The sequence below is a fragment of the Balaenoptera ricei genome, chromosome 16 (genome assembly GCF_028023285.1).
Source record: "Balaenoptera ricei isolate mBalRic1 chromosome 16, mBalRic1.hap2, whole genome shotgun sequence".
Classification (NCBI taxonomy): domain Eukaryota; kingdom Metazoa; phylum Chordata; class Mammalia; order Artiodactyla; family Balaenopteridae; genus Balaenoptera; species Balaenoptera ricei.
Window position 1 is genome coordinate 120,876,080 of NC_082654.1, and position 21,697 is coordinate 120,897,776.

The 21,697-nt window shown below is 34.9% G+C and overlaps 2 protein-coding genes across 10 annotated transcripts in view; one reads left to right on the top strand and one right to left on the bottom strand.

Annotated features, from left to right (window-relative positions):
• Positions 1–21,697, top strand: part of NRBF2 (nuclear receptor binding factor 2) — an 89,913-nt gene that overhangs the window by 52,117 nt on the left and 16,099 nt on the right. The gene's annotated exons all lie outside the window — the stretch shown is intronic.
• The window catches only part of JMJD1C (jumonji domain containing 1C), a 316,251-nt gene that overhangs the window by 10,260 nt on the left and 284,294 nt on the right, over positions 1–21,697 (bottom strand). For 8 of the 9 annotated variants that reach the window (XM_059899599.1, XM_059899594.1, XM_059899595.1 and 5 more), the window contains 13 exons: positions 19,229–19,430; positions 15,770–15,984; positions 14,689–14,841; positions 12,315–12,404; positions 11,250–11,377; positions 10,847–11,060; positions 10,121–10,335; positions 9,120–9,398; positions 6,101–6,269; positions 5,284–5,374; positions 4,676–4,806; positions 4,171–4,293; positions 745–884 (listed from right to left, as the gene is read on the bottom strand). In XM_059899599.1, coding sequence (XP_059755582.1) covers positions 745–884; positions 4,171–4,293; positions 4,676–4,806; positions 5,284–5,374; positions 6,101–6,269; positions 9,120–9,398; positions 10,121–10,335; positions 10,847–11,060; positions 11,250–11,377; positions 12,315–12,404; positions 14,689–14,841; positions 15,770–15,984; positions 19,229–19,430 — 2,150 coding nt within the window. The remainder of the gene's footprint in view (positions 1–744; positions 885–4,170; positions 4,294–4,675; positions 4,807–5,283; positions 5,375–6,100; positions 6,270–9,119; positions 9,399–10,120; positions 10,336–10,846; positions 11,061–11,249; positions 11,378–12,314; positions 12,405–14,688; positions 14,842–15,769; positions 15,985–19,228; positions 19,431–21,697) is intronic. The other variant, XM_059899593.1, reaches the window with a different exon arrangement.

Here is a 21,697-nt window from a genome sequence, read left to right on the forward strand (position 1 = left end):
GACAAATCACTTTCAAGGGACCCTCTGACGAACCAGTGAAACGTTCTGCTTTAAAAAGCATAATTTATAACATTTTAAATTAAAAGACTGGTAGGTAGTTCTGGGATAAAATAGTAGTTACAGGGCCATAGCTCCCTCGCTTCACACTGACCAAAGACAGACCTTAAGTCCATTCAGAAAGAAGATGAAGTATAATAAGAAAAACAGCAATTATGGTCCATTAAAAGAAATCCCTATAATTACAAAATTCAGAAAATGTTTGAGAAAAGGGTTTGAACCAATTTCAGATTAATGTGTCACTTTTTTAACAAGTATACGATTACTCAATTTCAGTCTATTCAAATAAGTATCACAGAGCAATCAGATATGACAGAGCAGAATTACTGTCTAGGTCAACAGCCAAAAATACCAATACAATTAAAAAAAATTCTGCCTTCTTTATGTGTTTCTATGACAGATTTTATATTCTATAATTCCAATCACTACTTTTCATCAAGGGTAACATCTGACTCATCAACAGGTTCTTTACTCTAAGGGGATGAAGGAGTACTACTAACTGAGAAGAAGCTGCCATTCAAATTCCTCAAGAGAAAGGAGCTTTTGATTTTCAACAACAAAAAATTCCATCCTCCTATGTAAAAATTACTCAATCATCTTATACTGCTGAATGCCCATGAAGTTACGTTAAAATTTAAGTCTCTGCTCAAGGTGAAGAGATAAAACTGTCTGTAACCTAAATTATACCTTCTGAAGAAATTCCCTTATCTTGTCAACATCTTTCCCAGCATAAATATGCCACAGGGCACCAGGTATTTCACTTGAGTCCTTCAATCGTTTTCTTAAAATGTCATCCAAATCTTCTTCCTCAAATTTCTTAAGTATTCCTGAAACACAGAATATATTCAAACTGGTCAGTAAAGACTACCAGAAAGCCAAGTCTCCTAAAATTGATCTACCATAGTAGCATAGTGCCTGACTAGATTGGGACTCTTAAAGAGGAGATAAACCCAGTTATACATGAAAACTGTTAGAACTATAAGAGCAGAGAACAATGACCTGGGGTAACTGGGAACAGAATCAACAGTAACTTTCCCAGTTCATGTGTTTTCTGTAAACCAAGGGATGGGAGATAAAAACGCAAGGACTTTTAACTCAAACATAACCAACTTTCCTCCTGTCCCAAGGGTGTGGTCATAACAATGTTTTGTACTCACAGCATTTCATAACTTACAAAGGACTATCATGACCACTATTATGGTAGGCAAGGATCATAACCTTTACTTTACAGCTGAGCAAAAAGGTTCAGTGAGGAGAAGGGATTTATTCATTGCCATGACTAATGAATGGCAGAGCAAAATGTCTTCCGACTAATTTCTGGGAGATCTCATTTATGATTATTGGTTAATCTGTAATCAAATGCAAATGCTTCAGGTGCTATGACTGAGGAGGCATCAAGGCCATTCTTCTAAACTACTGACAAATTAAAAACTGCACATATATATGCACAGAAAAAATGTTAACAATAGTTACCTCTGAGTGAAGGACAGGAATGTTGTTTTCAAATCCCTGATTTCACTACAATGAACATTTTAGTTTTTTCTTTTTGAATTTTATTTTATTTTTAATACAGCAGGTTCTTATTAGTTATCCGTTTTATACATATTAGTGTATAGATGTCCATCCCAATCTCCCAGTTCATCCCACCCCCACCCCACAATGAACATTTTAAAGAAATGTTTTAAGAGAAAAGGAAATCTATTGCCTAATACAAAGAACATAGCAAATGTTCCCTAATTTGTGACAATGAAATCTTTTTTATGCTTAAAGTTAGCTGCAAAGATTTCTTGAAGTCAAACATTAGGGGTTTACAATATGCCAAGCACTGTCCTAGAATCTTGGGGATTAGAGTTAAGAAAGACCCAGTTAAGACTTCACAGAATAAAAGATGGTATTAATAAGTGTAGGCAAATGAACAAGAATATCACATAGTGGTTAAGCACAATCATACGAGTACAAAGGGTACACAAAGACTGGGTCAGTCCTCGAATGTTATCTTTTAATGAAAAAGATAACTTAAAAAGAAAATTGTTACTGCTCTGTGAATTCTAAAAAGGCTGCTAGAAAGAATACATCAGATATTTGTGACAGTGAAATCACAAGGAAGAAAATGGTTGCTGGAGCAGAGAAAGTTTATTCTTTAAATGAAGACCTCTAGGGGGAGGTGACAATCTGAGCTACATTTTGAGGGATGAATACAGGAATTTGCTAGGGAGACAAGGAGGTAGGAGAGCCACTGTATGCAGAGGAAAAAGCGTGTGCTTTATGTAGGTCGGTTTTCTTGATGTGTTTTAAGCATTATTATAACACTAAAACATTCCTTTTTTTGTGACCATCTATAAAAATTGGCAAAAACTTTAAAGAAAGACAGTCCAAGAATTAAAGTCCAAGAATTAAAATTAAAAGCTGATGACTTTTTCTCGAAAGATCAAACATTATGCTATGAATGAGGGATGGGAGATGAGCAGGAACAAAGATGAATAAGAAAGTTCTAGCATTTAAGGAGATGAAAGAAAAGTAGGGGAGAAAAGCAGATGTAACCTCTGTATTGTAGACTAAGTGCTATAATATCTAATACAATGTAAATGCTAGGTAAATAACTGTAAATACACTGTGAGTGCTATGTAAACAGTTGCTGGCTACAGCAAACTCCTTTTGCTTTTTGAAAGCCAGCACACAGCAAATTCAAGTTTTGCTTTTTGAAACTTACTGGAGTATCTTCTTTTTGCTGTGTATTTTCTATCCTTGACTGGTTGACCCCACAGGTGCGGAACCCGCAGATACGAAGGGGCAACTGTAACTCTGTGGCACCATAGCCTTTGAAAGAAGTAATCTGATACCAAAGGGCACACACATTTCTGTCCTAGAGCTGAGACTACAACTCAAGTGTGCCTGACTCTCAAATCCTTGGGAGTAGGGGAGACAAGAGTTTTTATCAATTACAATCAATAGAGTCAGTTAAAGAAGCTGAGAAACTATGAGTTTCTACAGTTTTGGAGGAACTTAGGTTGTGTATTATAGAAGCTGTCAAATAGACACAAAAACTGAGTGAATACTATAATAAACCCCCAGGTCTTGAGCACCCAGCCACTAAGCTGCAGATATATTCTGGGCTCCAGATAGAATTGTTGAGCTAAGTGGTTGGAAATCATGTATAGAATTTCACAGGAAGTGCATGTAAACCAGAAAAGGTAGAGGATAAAGTCTATAACTCTAGAAAAGTCTGAAACTCCACCGTATGAAGAATGAGGGGAGTAGTGTTACTGAAGCCAAGGAAAGTATTTGAAGAAGAGATGTCGTTTACTACAGAGGGTACAAATAATAAGAGGACCACAAAGAAACCATTGTATTGAACTATGACTATCAGTGAAAGCCACAGCAATAGCAACAGTACAGTAATCTCAGTGGGGCGGCAGGCAGGGGCCAACCCGCATTGAGTTGAAATATGAAAGGGAGGTGATAGACACAGCACATGTGTTAAGAGGGCAGGAGCAACAGGATGGTGGCAAGGAAGACAAGGTCTGAAGAAGGCTTTTTAAGGAAGGAGGAAAAGTCTGAAGTTTGCTCCTACTCTGAGAAAAGCCAGTGGAAAAAGAAAGTTGAAGGACCTATGTCTATAAAGAAGGGAATGATAGATGGAACAAGGTTTTAGAAAGAAACCCAGAGGACAGACTCTAAAACCTATACACTGGATTGAACAGTTATTTCTACTTAGGAGAAAAGGCCCCTTCTCTCTGGTACTAGAGGGGAAAAAAGAATGCTTGAGACACAAACATGCCTTAATCATCTTCAGAGCTCAAGGACCTAGTTTCTATTCTTCACTAAATGTTTGTAAGTGAGCTTACCAGTTTATTTTCATAAACCCAATATTTAATAATAGGAAATGAGCAAATAAAAATAATTCACTTTTAAAATTAAAATTCCTTTTGTGTTAAAAAAAAAAGCCAGGTAAATTAATCACGCCTCCAAATAAATATTAGAATATCCCAATATCCACTGCAATTTTTTGGGGAATCTCTGATGTTAACACAGAGGCTGACATTCTAGATAATATTATTGTGTGTGGTTATTCAACTGTTATTCCAAAGACCACTATTCTTTAAGTTTCTTTACCTGCTTTTGAGAGAATGCCATTTCCTTTTGCTGTGCCAACATAGACTAGAATATTTACAACATCAGAAACTTCAACATGTAGATTTGTTGTTCCTATATCATGATCTTTAGCAGCAGCTACACCTGTGTATAAAATAAAATTTTATTTAGCATAATATATCCTAGATATTCCTTCCAAAATCAGCTGAGGAAAATCTGTTAATTGTAATTTGAGTTTTAGTCTCCTTATTCCGAAACCTGCCCACAAAATACCACAATCCATGAAATGTACCGTAAAAATCAAATTAATAGAAAATGTAACTATATTTTATAAGGAATGAGCAGGTACTTAACTATATATTGGCTATTAATACCTAATATACACTGCTTGACTCAGAAAAAGATTTCAATGGATTATTAAAGGAACGGATTTAGCAGAATCTAAAAATGATTAGATAATTTATCTTTGGACGGAAGTTAAACTTCCATATACTCCAAGTTGACAGAAATGCAAATATGTACTTACCATAAGCACTGCACAACCTGGGTCCTAGATCAGGGCGTACAAAAAATCCTGGCAAATGAGAGGCCAAATTGAATTTTCCTTCTGGATTACAATACTCTGGCAATGGCAGGCTTTTTAAAAGATCTTCATATCTGAAGAATAACATTGACTTCTTTTGAATAAAGGTTTACATTCTTAAGTGCTTTCAAATATATAAATGTTCAAGTTGTTAAACTTTCCTTAAGGCCTTTAACAGTTAACACTTTCCTTGACTTCATTCAAAGTTTAAATGAATGCATAATACATGGATAAGCAAAGAATAGAAGTGATACTGACTAAAACTGCAATTCTCTTTCCCTAAACACAGCAAATTGAAAGCACCAAAGAGAAGAGAGGTCCCAAATGGGGCCTCCTCTTTGACAGCATCCTCTTCTTTACTGCCTAACAAAGACTTCCCCCTGCTCAGACTACAGAGATTCAGTTCTTTCTTTTTTTATTACTTATTTTTAATTGAGGAGGATACTGCCTAAAGCTCACATTTGTAATTCATTATCCCACTTCTGGGGATAATCTCAGCTCAACCTCAAAAGCCAAGAGTCAAAATAACAAGTATAGAAAGACATACATACCTTGCTGGCATCATAGTCTTGAAGTCTTCTCCTGAAGGGCAATCTTTCAGTTTTAAAACAACTGTTTCTCCACCTTTCGTTTTTTGCCGTTCTATAAGAATGCAATTGATTATTAAAAAGATAATCTGTCTTTTTATTTTTATTAATGTTTAGAAGAAGGAAGAAATGTAAAATGAATGAATACCTCTATTATTGTACAGTAGGTAAAGAATGCTTGCTTATGGACTTTTATTTCTTATGTATTCATGTAGTATTAAGATGTTTGTTCCTTATGAACACAGATATCTGTAATATCGCCATAAAATTCTTTATAAAAAGTCTCTTTACAATTGTTATTAAAATTAAAATTACAGTCTTACATTTTTACTTTTAATTTTTCAAAAATGTTTTACACAAAGTGTGTTATTCAAGTTTCAAATGTTTTGGGGGTTGCCAAAAATATTCCCCAGGAACATTAATATATTGAATATGACATATGGAAACACAGTATAGATGACTTTTTTTTTTTTTTTTGGCTGCACCGTGTGGCTTGCTTGCGGGATCTTAGTTCCCTGACCAGGGAATGAACCCGGGCCTCGGCAGTGAAAGTGCTGTGTCCTAACCACTGGACTGCCAGGGAATTCCTAAATGACTTCTTTATGGTTAAAGAAAATGAGGGGTAGAGCCAGGAATAGGACCCAGTCTCCTACTTCCAAGTACTTGTTCCTTTTTACTAGACAACAAAGTAATACAGACATTTCAAAGATTAAACAGTTTATCATTTTGGGGGGAAATGTTTAAGAAAACAGTAAAACAAAGAAACAAAAAAACAACATACTTGAAACTTCTTCAAAACCATCCCAGAATTCCTTAACATTGGCATTTGAAATAATGCTGTCTTTGCAGTTCAGGAGATCAGCCTGGTGGTCTCCAAAATCAAGACTAACTGAGTCCGCCTTCCACAAGCTAATGTTCATTTTCTTATGCACACCAGAAACCACTGCAGGCTTATAAATAAACAGACAGATAAAGAAAAGTTAAAAGGTATATGGACACTTCCAAAATTTGATTTTACACACACATGCAACAGACGGTTAACATGTTGAATTTTAGGACTAATGACAAATTGTGAGAATAAAGAGGCTTTCAAAAACAGTCCCTGACCTGGAAAGATGTCCACAATATATTTTCAAAGAGAAAAGGTGATAAGAGAATGCCATGTACATGGCAGAGTACACTGCCATTTTGAAAACAAAAAATACGTAGTGTTTTTCAGGAAAGAGTCTGAAAGGCTATACTAAAAATTTCATTTCTAGGCAATATAAATATGTTTTGTTTTATTTACAGACTCCTTTTTATAGACAAAACATAACCTTATATATTTGTACATATGCAATATATGTAAATAAGATTTTTAAATAAAATAGAGTCCTTGGGATTAAAACATAATTTATATACATTCTGATTTTATATCACTTAAAACACATACACACATTCTTTACCTCTACAAGGATCATGACAAAAATATTCACAATATTAAACAACCAAACACAACAACAATAAATTTCAAGTTGAATGACCAATTCCCTGAAAGTGAATCTCTCCTTTGAAATCACATGAATTCAAATTTCCTCAAGGCTCTCTAACCCAAAAACCAACAACTGAAGATTGGTGGTTTTAAAACTCCAACGCCGATGGAAAAAAAGACCTCTAAAGGCAATCTGATGCATAGATTCTTAGGTTTCTTTTTTTTTTAAATTCCTTTATTATAAATGAAAAGTAAAAGAGAACACAGGAAGTTGTGACGTAAGAGTCTCTCTTGTAAAAGTTATTTTTAAGTACTCTTAAAACTCACAAGATAATCAAACTTGAGGAACAATAACTGCAGAATAACCTCAAGCTAGGGGTGTTATCACAAAAAGGTATCTCAAAAGAAAAGAAAAAAACAACAGCAAAAACCACCCTAAGAAGTTTGGTTAACCACTTGGGTAACTGCAACATTAAACTTCCTTTCAATGGGCTAATAATATATCCAACTATTAAAACAGGTTCAGCTATTAGATAATTAACTATTGCTGACAATTCACATATTAACTCCTAACCCTTATTATGCCTATCCAGTAATACTCCCATCCAGCCCTGTGCCACTCCTTATTTTGGTAACCAGCAGCTTGGGAAAAGTAAAATTAAAAAAAAAATTATAGAGGCACGTTAATTAATAAATTAGAATATTCTAAAGCAGAATTCTTAGGCTACTATCGTCATCATCATCTTCCTGAAATACTGAAAGCCTTCCTAATTTGACTCCTTGCCTCTGGTCTTATTCCCCTCCAATTCAACTTCCAATCTGCTTTGCTGTCAGTTATTTTAAAATGTCGATCTGTACAACACAGGGAATACAGCCAATATTTTATAATAACTATAAATAGGGTATAACCTTTAAAAAATGTGGATCACTATATTGTACACCTGTAACTTACATAATATTGTACATCAACTATACTTCAATTTAAAAAGTCAATCTGAGTACTTTGATTCTTCAATTAAAACTGTCATCTACAGGATCAAGTTCAAACTCTTTAGCAAGATATAAAGGCCCCTCATAATCATAACTGTAACCACCTCATTTCCCCATCATTACCCCACAGAACTCTTATTAATGCCAGGTAAACAAAGCTACTGAACAGTTCCCCAAACACCCGATCCTTTTTATTTCCAACCTCTTGTCCATCTATAAAACCTTCACTTAACCCCTGAGACATCAATTCATACTAGCCCTTCTGAATTAGTATTCTAGCTTATTCATTCACTCTTTTAGGTTTCCACAGTACCTTAAACAAAGTTCTGAGAACATGTAACGTATTTATAAAAGTACTTATTTATGAGACTGTTTAAGCCTACACAAATTTAAGTCATCTAAACTGTGATGCAGCAATGGCATCAGGGCTTCAAGGGAGAGCCAACCAAAAAAATATATGCTAAATACCGTGTATGTGCAATGCATGGGTGTGTATTTTTTCTAGGGTGAGGAACCAAGCTGTCATTGGATTTTACAAAGGATTAGAGACCTAAAAAGATTAAGAGCCATTGTACTAAAATGGTTCTTACTCATTTTTACATGATGTACTCATTTTTATATCCTTAATGGCCAGCACAAAGACGATTTTATTAGGTGGTCAATAACTCTCTGTTAAATGAAAAAAATGAAGTAAAATAGCAATGATGTTTTCCAGAATGCAAGAAAAAAACTGAAGATAATACTAAGTCATGCAAAATCCTAATTTGTGCACTAATGTAGTAAATTACCATCTGAAATGTGTATCAAACATTATTATATCAAAACTCTGGTCAAACAGAAAATCATTTTTATTTGAGCCAAATTAAATAATGGAGTTTGTCATTCAAGATTTGATGAACTAACATAAATACATGTTCTACAGGTAAATATTAAAGGCAAAAACATCTACACTTCTCATCAGTTCAAGAAAACTGCTTTTACTATTAACACTGTGATAGCAGAAATGAATCTGTTAACTGAACTAAAATACAAATGTAAAAAAAGGAAGGTGATACCAAACTTTGTGAATATATGGCTTTATTAAAAGTCTGCTAACAAATTGAAATTATAACATCAAATAATCAATGCTTCCCTGTTAATTCATATAAATCTGGCCAAAAAATAAGAATTCAGAAACAATCATTCTGGTAACTTTTTTGGTGTTTTTGATATCTTCCAACTCAAATGTGTCAAGTATTATCTTTCCCCTTTCTTTCTAATCCTAAGGAGAAAACCATTTTTCCTATTCAACCAGCTTTAGTTCCACTCAGAGCATACTAAATCAGCTTAAAATACTCACTTGTCCATGTTTCCAACACTCTTTGAAAAGCTTCCAATTATTAATATTTTTATAATCCTTAAGCCACAGAATATGCTTCTCACAGATCCAAGAATGTGGTATATCACTGTACAATTTATTGTTTTCATCCATGGCAGGTTTTCTGTTTTCTTTAGGTTCTTCTTTGAGCTCTGGTTTAACATTTATCTTAGAGGCTTTATTTGGTGGAATTTTGTTTTCAACAACCGAAGCAATTATGTCATCAAGAATGTTTGGCATAGTCCTTCCACTTTTACCACTCTAATAAGGAAAAAAAGTTATATTTTCAGGGGAAATGATTACATTTGGAAACTTTTGCTTTTATTTACTATTACATAGCAAGCAACCAACACAAACAATATATCTGGCTTCAAGAATCATGTCAATGGGTATGGATCTCTAGTCCCTACACTGTTCCTGACAGTGGGAAGCAGAAGTTGGGTGCTCTCCATGTGAGAAACCACTCGATCTGCAGAAACTAGAAGTGTGGTCTTCCTACCTTTTATATTGTTTTAGGATTGGGGCAGAGGGAACAAATAGGTAGACTCTCCCAAATACTTTTAAAAGCCACTAAAAATTTGTGTCTACCTATGCAATTTTTCTGTTTTTATTTTTTTTAATATTTTGGTGAATAATTAAAGCAAAAATTGATGTCTAAATATTTTAAGTAACAAAACATTCACATCCATGTCATTCCCTGCCCCCCCTCCCCTCCCCCAACTAGATACATGGTTTTCAAATTCTGAAGGAGTTTGTTAGGGCTCTTTTGGAATCAAAATGCCCCTCCCGCAACCCTTTTCACCTGGGAAAAGAACAAAATCTCTGGCTTTTAAGTTATGAGAATTATAATGCAAATAGGAACATGCTTAGTAATTTGGTATATTTGATTTCATGTGCATCTATTTATTGTGTAGTTCACAGCCAAGACCCCAAATCTAAATTTAAGGCCCATATGAAATCCAAAAATCTGGCATCTCACTCACGGGGGTTCCCATTGAATAAACTGGTGCAAAGGCAATGCCAGCATCTGTAGAACCCACACGTAGCTTGCCAGCTGTTGTGGTCAGCAAATCTCGTAATGTTGAGCCTTGTTCATTATTCTGGGACACAGGAGGTGATGTTCTGCTATTGGGAGAATCAGGGTTGTCTTGTTCTCTCTCTTCTTTAATTTGCTTTTCAAGGGCAAATTCTTTGTTTTCTGAAATAAGACATTTTACAAAATTCAAATAAAATTAAACATGCTGCTAAAGTACAGACAAAGCTGGCATCCTACATTTTATAGTGAGAGATGAAAACTGTAGCACTAGTCATTTATTCACCTGAACACACACCAGAGGATGGGTTAGATCCTTCAGGAGTCAAATAGTTTGAATATGAAAAGGCCTTCCTCAGTGTTTTAGACATGTAGGTGAGTTTGTACCTGTCACAAAGGAAAAATGCTATAGCTAAGACCGGGAGAAGGTGTAGGTAAGTTACAAATCTATCGCCCTGGTGGCTTTATTGATATGCTCATCTACAGATGATTCTGTAACTAACTTTGATAAGATCACAGGAAGTCGAGTTCCTAGTAAGAAAAGACAAATGTTAAAACCTAAGCCACAATGAGAGCAAAAGACAAAAGTAAATTGTTCTAAGTGAACAGTAGTACGTTAATGTATAATACTACACTGTCGATTACAATTCTCTATTAGATAATAAATTAGGTTTACCTTTTTTTTCCTCTCTGGCCTTTTGCTCTGCAAGATCTGCTAACCAGTGCAGTGGTGACTGGGATTCTGGAGGAGTTAACTTGCTGTCTGTGCTTACATCACTCTCTGGGCTGCTGTTGCCATTACTCTCTGGCTTCTGAGGGGTATTTTGCTGCTGAGACTCAGGCATGCACAGAGAAATTTTATTACTGTGATTAAGAACATTCTGTAAAACCTACAAAGGTAGAACAGTTGAATTTTTAAAATACTATTTCTTCAATTATTCAGAGTTAAAAATAGAGGTTACATTTATACAGTAATACAGGAAACATAATTTATAAAACACAAGTCCTAAACTGGATTTCAAATATCAAAGCTGATTAATTTAACCATGAATTTTATTTGAATAGAGATTTTTACTCACTTGAGACACACCATTCATAGCAGAAAAATTTCCAACTTGTATGTTCTGTTTGTTAGTACAATGACAATGGGATTTAATACCATATTTTTCTCTAAGAGTGTGCATCGCATCTAGAAGATCTGTCAAAACTACAAAATATAATGGTTAATAAAAAGATCATCACTAGTTGTTAAGATTATAATAATTTTTTGTTTTTCTTGTGGAGGTTTTCTGTGCCTTTTCAACTTTTCTTCCATTTTTTCCTTCATCCCTTCTATCTATTTCAGGTTTGATCATTCAACCAAATTCATGTCCTCTATTCTCTTCTTTTACCTCTATAATCAAAAATCATTATGCTCAAAAAAACAAAAAAAAAGTAGAATAACCTGTAATAAATACATCTAATATGCCTTTTCATTACACTCTGGTCTCCCCGCCCCGTGAACCCCCTTTTTCTGGCTGCGTGGTGTGGCTTGTGGGATCTTAGTTCCCCGACTAGGGATCAAACCTGTGCCCCCTGCAGTGGAAGCGTGGAGCCCTAACCACTGGACTGCCAGAGAATTCCCAGTTTTCCCCTTCTAAAATGGTTCCTCTTAGGCTTTCTTCATCACTGGGTCTGGGCTTATCCTGCTAACTTTATTACACAGAGGATTCTAAGAACAGAGCAAGAACAATTCAAGATTACATAAACCTTACCACTTCTTTCTACTACTATGACATACTTCTAAGTAATCTGGAACAACAAAGACCTGTTACAGTGGTTAAGAATCCGCCCGCCAGTGCAGGGGACATGGGTTTGAGCTCTGGCCCAGGAAGAGCCCACATGTCGCGGAACAACCAAGCCCGAGCACCACAACTATTGAGCCTGCACTCTAGAGCCCATGAGCCACAACCACTGAGCCCGAGGGCCACAAGTACTGAAGCCTGTGCGCCTAGAGCCCGTGCTGCACAACAAGAGAAGCCACCGGAATGAGAAGCCTGTGCACCGCAACAAAGAGTAGCCCCCACTCGCCACAACTAGAGAAAGCCGGCGCACAGCAACGAAGACCCAACGCAGCCAAAAAAAAAATGTATATTTATACTTACCAGAACCAGGTATAATTTGAGTTGGCATTAAATGTTTGTGATCATGAGGCTGTCCCTTCACACACTTCATCCAAGCATACAGTTCTTTATCTGTAAGATAGTAACATATGTACTTTTATATTAGTCATGGTTTTAGAATTATAAAATTGATGGCTTACATATAAAGAGTTTAGCAATTATGTAAAATGTCAATGGTAGGCTTCATATGTTTGCTTCTTAAAAAAAAAAAAAAAAGTTCCACTATTCTGAGAATTTTATAAAAACATGATACAAAACAGATACAATGTTACTAGCCTTTTCTAAAATGACCATTCTTTAGTCTCATTAATGTATTAGTCACCTCAATCTTCCCTGTAGCTAATTTTTTACTCTTAGCTATTTGTGCCAAACAGGGCTTTTTCCTGATCTTAGCACATTAGACTCATAAGTTTGAGGCTACTGCCAACTCATTTTTGTCTAATGGGTCAAAGACACGAACTGTCACAAGACATGTGAAAAGCCTCAACTTGATAAGACAGTATTTAATTGGTATTACTGCAATAAGGCTCCATACCTGGAAAAGTCAATGTATTAAGGCATAGCATGAGGCATATCATACAAAGGAAAAATATTCAATACCTTCATCTCAAGGACATCTTCTATAAATTTAATGATATAGATAACTAATTATCTATGATGTGGCTGTAAGAGCTTCAGTAAGTATCAAAAAGCTCATTAAATTCAGCATAAAAAAATCTAGAACTATTTCATGAAAAGTTTCAGAGGAAATAAAATTCAAATCTAGCCTAAAACTGGTCTTCTTTAAAAGTGCTCTGACTTTCCCTACAAAACCTACATAGTAACTCGTAAATGTTCTCCAACTAGTTATATTTGAAACACTAGGTTTAGTTACCACTATATAAAGCTATAACTTACGTCAATGTGAGCTTATTACAATATTTATCAGTGAAATAAGAATATATATATATATATATATATATAAAACACAGAATACAACTCAAGGCATATAGTTTATACTTAATATGGTGACTGACAGACTATACTTTAAAAATTAATAGTACTATGATAACCGACAGCAACACAACTATTAGGTTTTATTATGCATACCCTATCTTGTTTAAAAAAGAAGTCATGCTTATATATGCATACAATATAACAAAATATAATACATTAAAATTAATTTCTTTTTAATTTGGCAAAGGGAAAATGAAAGTAACATGGAACCAGTAAAAATGAATGAAGTTTTATAACACTGCAGCTAGTTCTTCTATCAACCAAAAATATCCAAATAGATTTTTAGGGTTTTGAAGATATTTAACTGCCTAAAATGCATTCCTTATTATGGTTTTACATTTTACTCATGTATCTTTTGCATATCACAGAAACAACTAGCTGTAGATGCTCTCCCACTTGCTCAAGTCTCTTTGGTAAACGCTGGGTGTATAAGAAAAAGCGTTAGAAAGGGCCAGGTTTTAGTAATCCTATCAGTGGAAAAGATACTGATGGCTAAATCATGGTTCATCTATCTGACATACTACTTTGAAAAAGAGCTGCCTGGAATGAAAATGACATTCACTGTTCTTAGATACTGAATAAATAGTCTATCACTAAACATGATTTTACTTCTAATACTTCCACAGTTTGAATCCTCTCATTAAGACTTTACCCCCAAAACCTTCAGGTTACCAGTATTTAAGTAGCTACTTCCTTAACTGCCTTGGATGAACTTTTTCTAAAACACTTGTACCATGACAAAAGGTACAATTAGTTACTTTCTTTTAAACTATTATCTTCCAAATGTATTAACATGCAGAACACTGTTTTGTGCCATTTTACTTCTCTAGAAATTAGAAATAATCATTTCAAAGGCTGTTTTCATATATAATAAAGACTTCTTCATTTTCTAACTAGGGGATAAATGGTGCTAGTGGTAGCATATTCTTGAACATTTGGATTTAAACTTTATGGACCAATTTTTAGAAAAATCAATTCACCCTAGTAAGTATGCAATTGTGACTTATGTGCTTGACTGTATAATTAACAGGTTCTATAAGACACTTCAGGCTGTGACACAGTGGAATCTGAAAGCAGCAAAGCCTAACCTAAATTTGGGCTGCATTAATCTGACTGAAATGAGAGAGTGGATCTACTAATCAGGCTAAAAAGATACAGATGCAGTTTTATTGTAGAAAATCTGGCTATTTTAATAAACTGTGGTTAACTCCTCCTTTTTTAAACATATGCTTCATAAAACTTCCTTAATGTAATATATTCATAATTAAGGAAGGTAGGGAAAAAACTCATCTAATTCATCAAATTTTCTAGATGAGTGGTCCTAAAAAAAAATTTCAATTTATATGAAGTTATAACTAACCTCTAGAACTTTTCCTTTCCTTTGCCTTGTAACAATCTAAGCAGACCACAAATCCACATTTTTGACAAACCCAATGAATGTTAAACAATGTTGCTTCACACGCATCACACATCTCCCGGACTCCTCTCACTGCTCTTTTCCAGGCAATTTTGGCTGAAATACAGGGAAATAAAAATTTAAAGGCAAACATGCTCTTTTCCATACAATTTTCACTGATATGCACAAAAACAAAAATTTAAAGGCGAACCAAAAACTTTGAAGGATTTATTAATTAACAATCAATAGCAGATTTCTTGATGTAACTAGTAATTCTCTTCAGAAGACTTACATCTAATGGAGGGGTTCTCAATCCTGGCGCCCTTGATATTTGGATGAATAATTCTCTTTTGTGGGCGGCTACCCTGCGCAGTGGCATCTGGGGTTCCACCTATAGATACTAATTCTCTGTACCCCCAACACCTTTCAGTTATGCAACCAAAAATGTCTTGAGTCATTGCAAAATGTCCCCTGGGGGACGAACTACTGACTTAAGGGATGGGAAGGAAAAGAAGCTAACATTTTGAACACCTAGTATGTTAGGTGCTTTACTTAGTAAATATAACATAACTACTTTAAAAACAAACCTATGATGTAGTTATCATTCCCATTTCATACAGTTAAACAAGGAATAAAGTTGAGATACAAATGTAAGTCTATCTAACTCCAAAGACTGATGAATCACATGAGATAAAAAGCTTAAATAATTGGGATGGATTATGTCTTTATATGGCAAATGCTGAAGTTTCCCAATTTCACATCCAAAGTGTCTTTATCGTGCTCAGTTATGTCATAATGGCAGAAATACCAAAATGCTATTGTAATTGCACAAATTGCTAATCCATTCAATTCAACCTCAGTTGGAAAATATGTTACCTTAATTACATATAGGTACATTTGCACATAATAGTGTCATTATCAAAATTAAAAGTAAACAAGCCTAGGTAAGATTAAGGACGTCTCCCACAGATAAAACATATTCCAAAGAGAAATTCTTAAAACAAAATGTGTATAGTTGCATGGTCTAAGTATTTAACTTCCTTACCATCCTTTTTCACCCAGGACAAAGCTGTTTTTTCAGATGTTACTAACTGACAGAACTTATCACCTATTATATCCAAGATGTATTTTGAAGTTTCTATGTCTACTTCATCATCTTCATAATTTTCATGTGTCCATAGACTCATAGCTTCATCATCATATTGGTCAGGAGAAGAGAAGCCATCTATTCTAACCACTCCATTTTTACTAAAAGACAATCTGAAACATTAAAACACAAAAGCATTAGATAACAAGACAGAAGTCCAGGTTTTAAAAGTTGTAAATGTATAATTAATTTATATTTTTATATTACATTATAAATATATAAATTTACAATTAAAAAACATGAAAATAGAGTGGTTCTTTATACATACAAACTTTATTAATAAAATTTAACCAACTTTTGACTCCCATAGTGCTACACAAATGGCAATGCAGTGGCACCAATTTTAGGTTATTTCAAGAAATAAGATTTTACCTATCACTTATACTTAACTATTTAACTCCAGTCAAATGAAAACTGTCCAAGTGTTTCATGAGGAAAAGAGTTAAAATGTTGGCCGAATGCTGCCTTGAGCAATGCAGTTATTTTATACATAATCTAAGTCAGCACCCTCTAAAGTTGAAAATACCGTAAATCACCTTAAGACTCACTGAGATTAAAAAAAAAGAAAAAGCTAAATTAAAAAATACATTTTCTTGGGCTTCCCTGGTGGCGCAGTGGTTAAGAATCTGCACGCCGCCACAACTAAGACCCGACGCAGCCAAAAATAAATAAATAAATATTTAAAAAAAAAAAAAAAAAAAAAAAAAGAATCTGCACGCCAATGCAGGAGACACTGGTTCAAGCCCTGGTCCAGGAAGATCCCACATGCCGCGGAGCAATGAACCCCGTGTGCCACAACTACTTAAGCCTGCGCGCCTAGAGCCTGTGGTCCGTGACAAGAGAAGCCACTGCAATGAGAAGCCCGCGCACCGCAACCAAGAGTAGCCCCCGCTCGCCGCAACTAGAGAAAGCCTGCGCGTAGCAACGAAGACCCAATGCAGCCAAAAATAAATAAAAAATGTTTAAAAACCCATTTTCTTCACTAATTAAAATGACACTTCATTAACATGATTTGGAGGAACAAGATTGAAATTCTTAATAGTATATTAGGAACTCAATTACTGTGCTTACTTCCTTCTCTTAGCTTCTGATGTCCAATTTATGTAACCACTCAATTCAGAGAAGTTTAAGGTAAATGGAAGGCAAAATTGCCATTCTCCTACAGGCTGACGGTTATTTCTCAACTGTCTTTGAACTTACTCTCTTTACTCTCAAAGAGGGGATATGAGAAGTACATTACAAATCAGTCTGTATTTTTCAAATGGACAATACCAACAACATTCCTTTTACCACTTCTTCCTATACCTTTATTACCTTTCCCTCTTTTTCTTAAAAAAAAAAAACACTTTCTCCTTTCATGACAACCCATCATCTTATTTCAGCTTTGTGTTATGTCTACTTTTCCTTCCTTAAAACTTTTCCAAAGGTTTTCCTATCTCTTCAAACCTACTTTCCTTCTGATTCCTTTTCCACCTTTTCTGTACTTCCATATGGACTACCTTCTATAACTGTTCTTTGAAGTTGTCTGTCCTTTGGGGATTGTTGGCTAGAAAAACCATGAAGTAAAGAAGAAATGTTCTGTTTCTGCCAATACATATTTTTGGGGTCTCTACTGGGCCACCAGCATAGTACATTTATTTGCCACAGCAAAGTGCCTCGTAACTTCTTAGGAAGAAGATGATGATGATTAGGAAAATAATTGCAGGCAACATCATAGATGCATTCCATACATGCTTGGTACTATGCTAAGAACTCTGTGTACTTTATTCTCATTTCATCGTCATGAAATCTCTGTGAGGTAGGTAACACTATTATTCATATTATGCAGATGAGACAGGCTTAGCTGTAGTGCTACTACAGTTAATAAAGTCACACAGCAACTAAGGACAGAGCTGGAACCGAAATCCAGGAATGACTGATTCTAGAATCTGAGAAATTAACTAGTTTCTACTGGCTGGGTTACCCAGCTATTCTTTAAACTCTTATAAGTCTATAAATTTTTAGTATTAAAGTATTATTTAGTAATATTAATATTACAGTAGTATATAAATTAATAACAACTTTTTAAAAAAAATTATTTATTTTATTTATTTATTTTTGGCTGTGTTGGGCCTTCGTTGCTGCGCGTGGGCTTTCTCTAGTTGTGGTGAGCGGGGGCTTCTCTTCGTTGTGGTGCGCGGGCTTCTCATTGCAGTGGCTTCTCTTGTTGTGGAGCACGGGCTCTAGGTGCACAGGCTCAGTAGTTGTGGCTCGTGGCCTGTAGAGTGCAGGCTCAGTAGTTGTGGTGCACGGGCTTAGTTGCTCCCCGGCATGTGGGATCTTCCCGGACAAGGGCTCGAACCCGTGTCCCCTTCATTGGCAGGTGGATTCTTAATCACTGTGCCACCAGAGAAGCCCATAACAACTACTAAGTTGTTTTTATATTTACCACAAAACCTGTGAAATGTGACGTGCTACTAACAAATCCTTCTTGTCATTTTATAACTCATATTTTTATAGCTACAAATGTTTAACAAAACAAAAGTATGGGTATCTATACTCCAATAAAAATTAAAATAAAAACAAAATTTAAAAAACCCCAAAATGGGCTTCCCTGGTGGCGCAGTGGTTAAGAATCCACCTGCCAATGCAGGGGACACGGGTTCGAACCCTGGTCCAGGAAGATCCCACATGCTGCGGAGCAACTAAGCCCGTGCGCCACAACTACTGAGCCTGTGCTCTAGAGCCCGCGAGCCACAACTACTTAAGCCCACACGCCTAGAGCCCGTGCTCCGCAACAAGAGAAGCCACCGCAATGAGAAGCCCACACACTGCAATGAAGAGTAACCCCTGCTCACCACAACTAGAGAAGGCCGGCACGCGGCAACAAAGACCCAATGTAGCCAAAAATAAATAAATAAAAACAAAACAAAACAAAACCCAAAGTATGGGTATCTGTAATGTAACATACTGACTTTAGTTTAATGCCTAGATTGTTTACCTAGATTTATAGACTTTTATTGTGGCTAATGCACAGATATAAATGTGACATTGTTTTGTTTTATATAAATTTAAAAAATACTTAAACTGCTGTTTCCTATAATTTAGAAAAAATACTAACATTTTCTCATTAAGGAATAATAAATCTCTCAGAAGAGAAAGGTCATATGAAAACAAGTAGCAGTGTGAATACGAATTTAGTCTAACGGTTAACTATTGTTAAATTTGGCACACAAAAAGTTTAGTGTCTTTTTATAATGCCTCAGAAACACAGAGGCTCAAAGCCTCATTCCCACCTCCAAAAAACCCTCAGAACGACAGTACAATTTCCAATATCCTATTACCATATTTTCCCCCAATTACCTATTTTCAACTTACCGTCTAAAGTAGTAAAATCTACAAAACACTGGTGAGTGAGTTGGTTCTTCTCCCTTCTTACTCCGAATAAGTCTACATTCTCGGCACTTTTGCAAATTAGGCCCTATCTCACAGCAGGAGTCATCCTGTAAAAAGGATTCCCCAGTTTGCTTCAGCTTCTTGACTTTACGCCAGTCTTTTAATACTGAACGAGGGATGCCAGCTGTAAAAGCAGTAGGAAAGTATTAGCAAGATTATAACTTTTTAGAAAGGTAAACTCCTTGAGATAATATTCAAATCAATTAAAGATCACTGAGAATAAAGGCAAAAAAAAAAAAGTTCAAGTCAATTATACAACTGTGATCATATATTATTAAGATTGTAGAAAAGAGATTATAGTTCAAGGTACTCATTAATAACTAAAAAGTCCATAGCAGCATTTCTGTTTACTATTCTACTAACCAAATGAACTCTTAATGTCAGTATAATGGAAATGCAGACGTAAGTAAATTTTCCAGCTGACTGAAATCTTCACATACTCAATATTCATATTTGTATAGTAGCAAACATGATAATCATTCATTTTCTATGTAAATCTATAGATAAAAATGCAGCTCTTCTACACAGAAATTTGTTATATGTAGGAGGAGGCTCTTTTAAGATGCACAGGAAGGACCTAAAGACCAAAAGTTAATACTTCTAGAAACTACAGGCTAGTTTCAATATATTTATAGTGTTTTGAAATACTTAATCTGATTCTCCAAAGGTAAATGTGGATCAAGACAAATTTCAATTTTATCACACTATATTTGTGGGAAGAGGGGCTAAGATTTTTCTCCTAATATCTCTCCCTTATTATAATGCCCTCCATTTGGTATCAATATTTGATAGGAGCAGTATCTTTTAGAAAAATCAAAGGGTTTGAAGGATGTAAAAGAAAAAAGCCAATATTAACCTGCCTGTCTTTATTGATGGTATAAAGAAAAAAGGCATCAGAGAAGTCTAAAGAAAAACAAAACTCTAACGCACTATACAATTTAATACTTGCAGGAAAAAAATTAATTTATTTACTATACTCTGCATCATTGCTCCATCACGTTCATTAACTTGAACTTAACTGTTGTAATAACATGAGCTCAAGTAATCAGTCATCTATAGAGCAGCAAGAACTCAAAACATTATATTGTATTTAAGTTAAATGTAGCCTATTCAATTTTAAAAAATATATTCACTTAAAAGCACGTTGGGACAAGCAAGTGTTTGTTGACACCTATCAGCGTACTTATACTGCCCATATTTATGTAGCTATATGCCAGACCTGAGATTTACATAGTTTGTTATTTCTATCATGTTGAATGAATAAATTGTATTTCCTACCCTTTTGTTTACTAATCCTGCCCATTTTGCGGATCAGAGGCAGTTCAAGTGTTCTCCTGAGATTATATAATTCTTGCAGAAGATACAGCAGAACTCTTGTTCTGAGCTCTATCAACTTACCTGTTGTTAGCGTACGTAGTACAATTACAGCAAGATCACGTACATCTTAACATAGGAAGTGCTGTGTTTAAATTCCAGGGTGGCCCATTTGAAATAGGCTCCAGTTAATAATAAGCACTTCTACGACTGCTGCCTGGTCCTTTTACAATTACATGTTCTCCCCTCTTCTGTCTCTAATTTAGGGCAAGGAGCCATTTGGCTTAATCCACTAGAGATACACGTATGTGGGCACACATACCACTTACGGAATAAAAATGTTTCCAGAAGGCTTGTGTAAAACGTTTGTTATTTCCTCCATTGTGTATAAGACAGATTTCTCCTATGGACTGTATAAAAAATTCAGAGCTTCTTGAAGTCAGAATGAACAACAGTAGTACACTGCTGATAAATCTTGATTTGTTATATTACTTCCAATCATTTATTTACTTTTTTATTTATTACACTAGAATAAACTAAATGAAATCTTTCTATTTAGACTAGAAAACGACCATTAACCAATGTGCTTTTGCATTCCAGACAATGGAACAGTTCAAAGAGTATGGATAACCATACTATTGTGAAAAATTTAAATAGTATTATAAAGAAAGAACCAGGCATTTCAAAGCAACTCTCAGTTCTGTGACATGAAATGGACACTTAGACCTTTTTTTTAAATGAATGAATAAATTATAAAGATACGAAGGTCCAGGTCATGTAGACTGTTTTTCATATTATATTTTTTGCTTCTAGACTAGGCCAAACATGACTATGCCTAACTCCTTTTATGAATTTTACTGTAATATTATTTGTACAATAAATAAAATAAAACTCCATTTTTCAATTCTATATATATAATTTATTGGTAACATCTAAAATCTAAAAGTTTGAGATTTAGACACTTAATCAACAAAAAATACCGAACTCAATGGATATTTCTTCTTCCTTTATACCAGAAGAACATTTTCAACCTTAGTTCTCTATCAGTAAATCCTCAAAGCAGCTGCTCTAGCAACA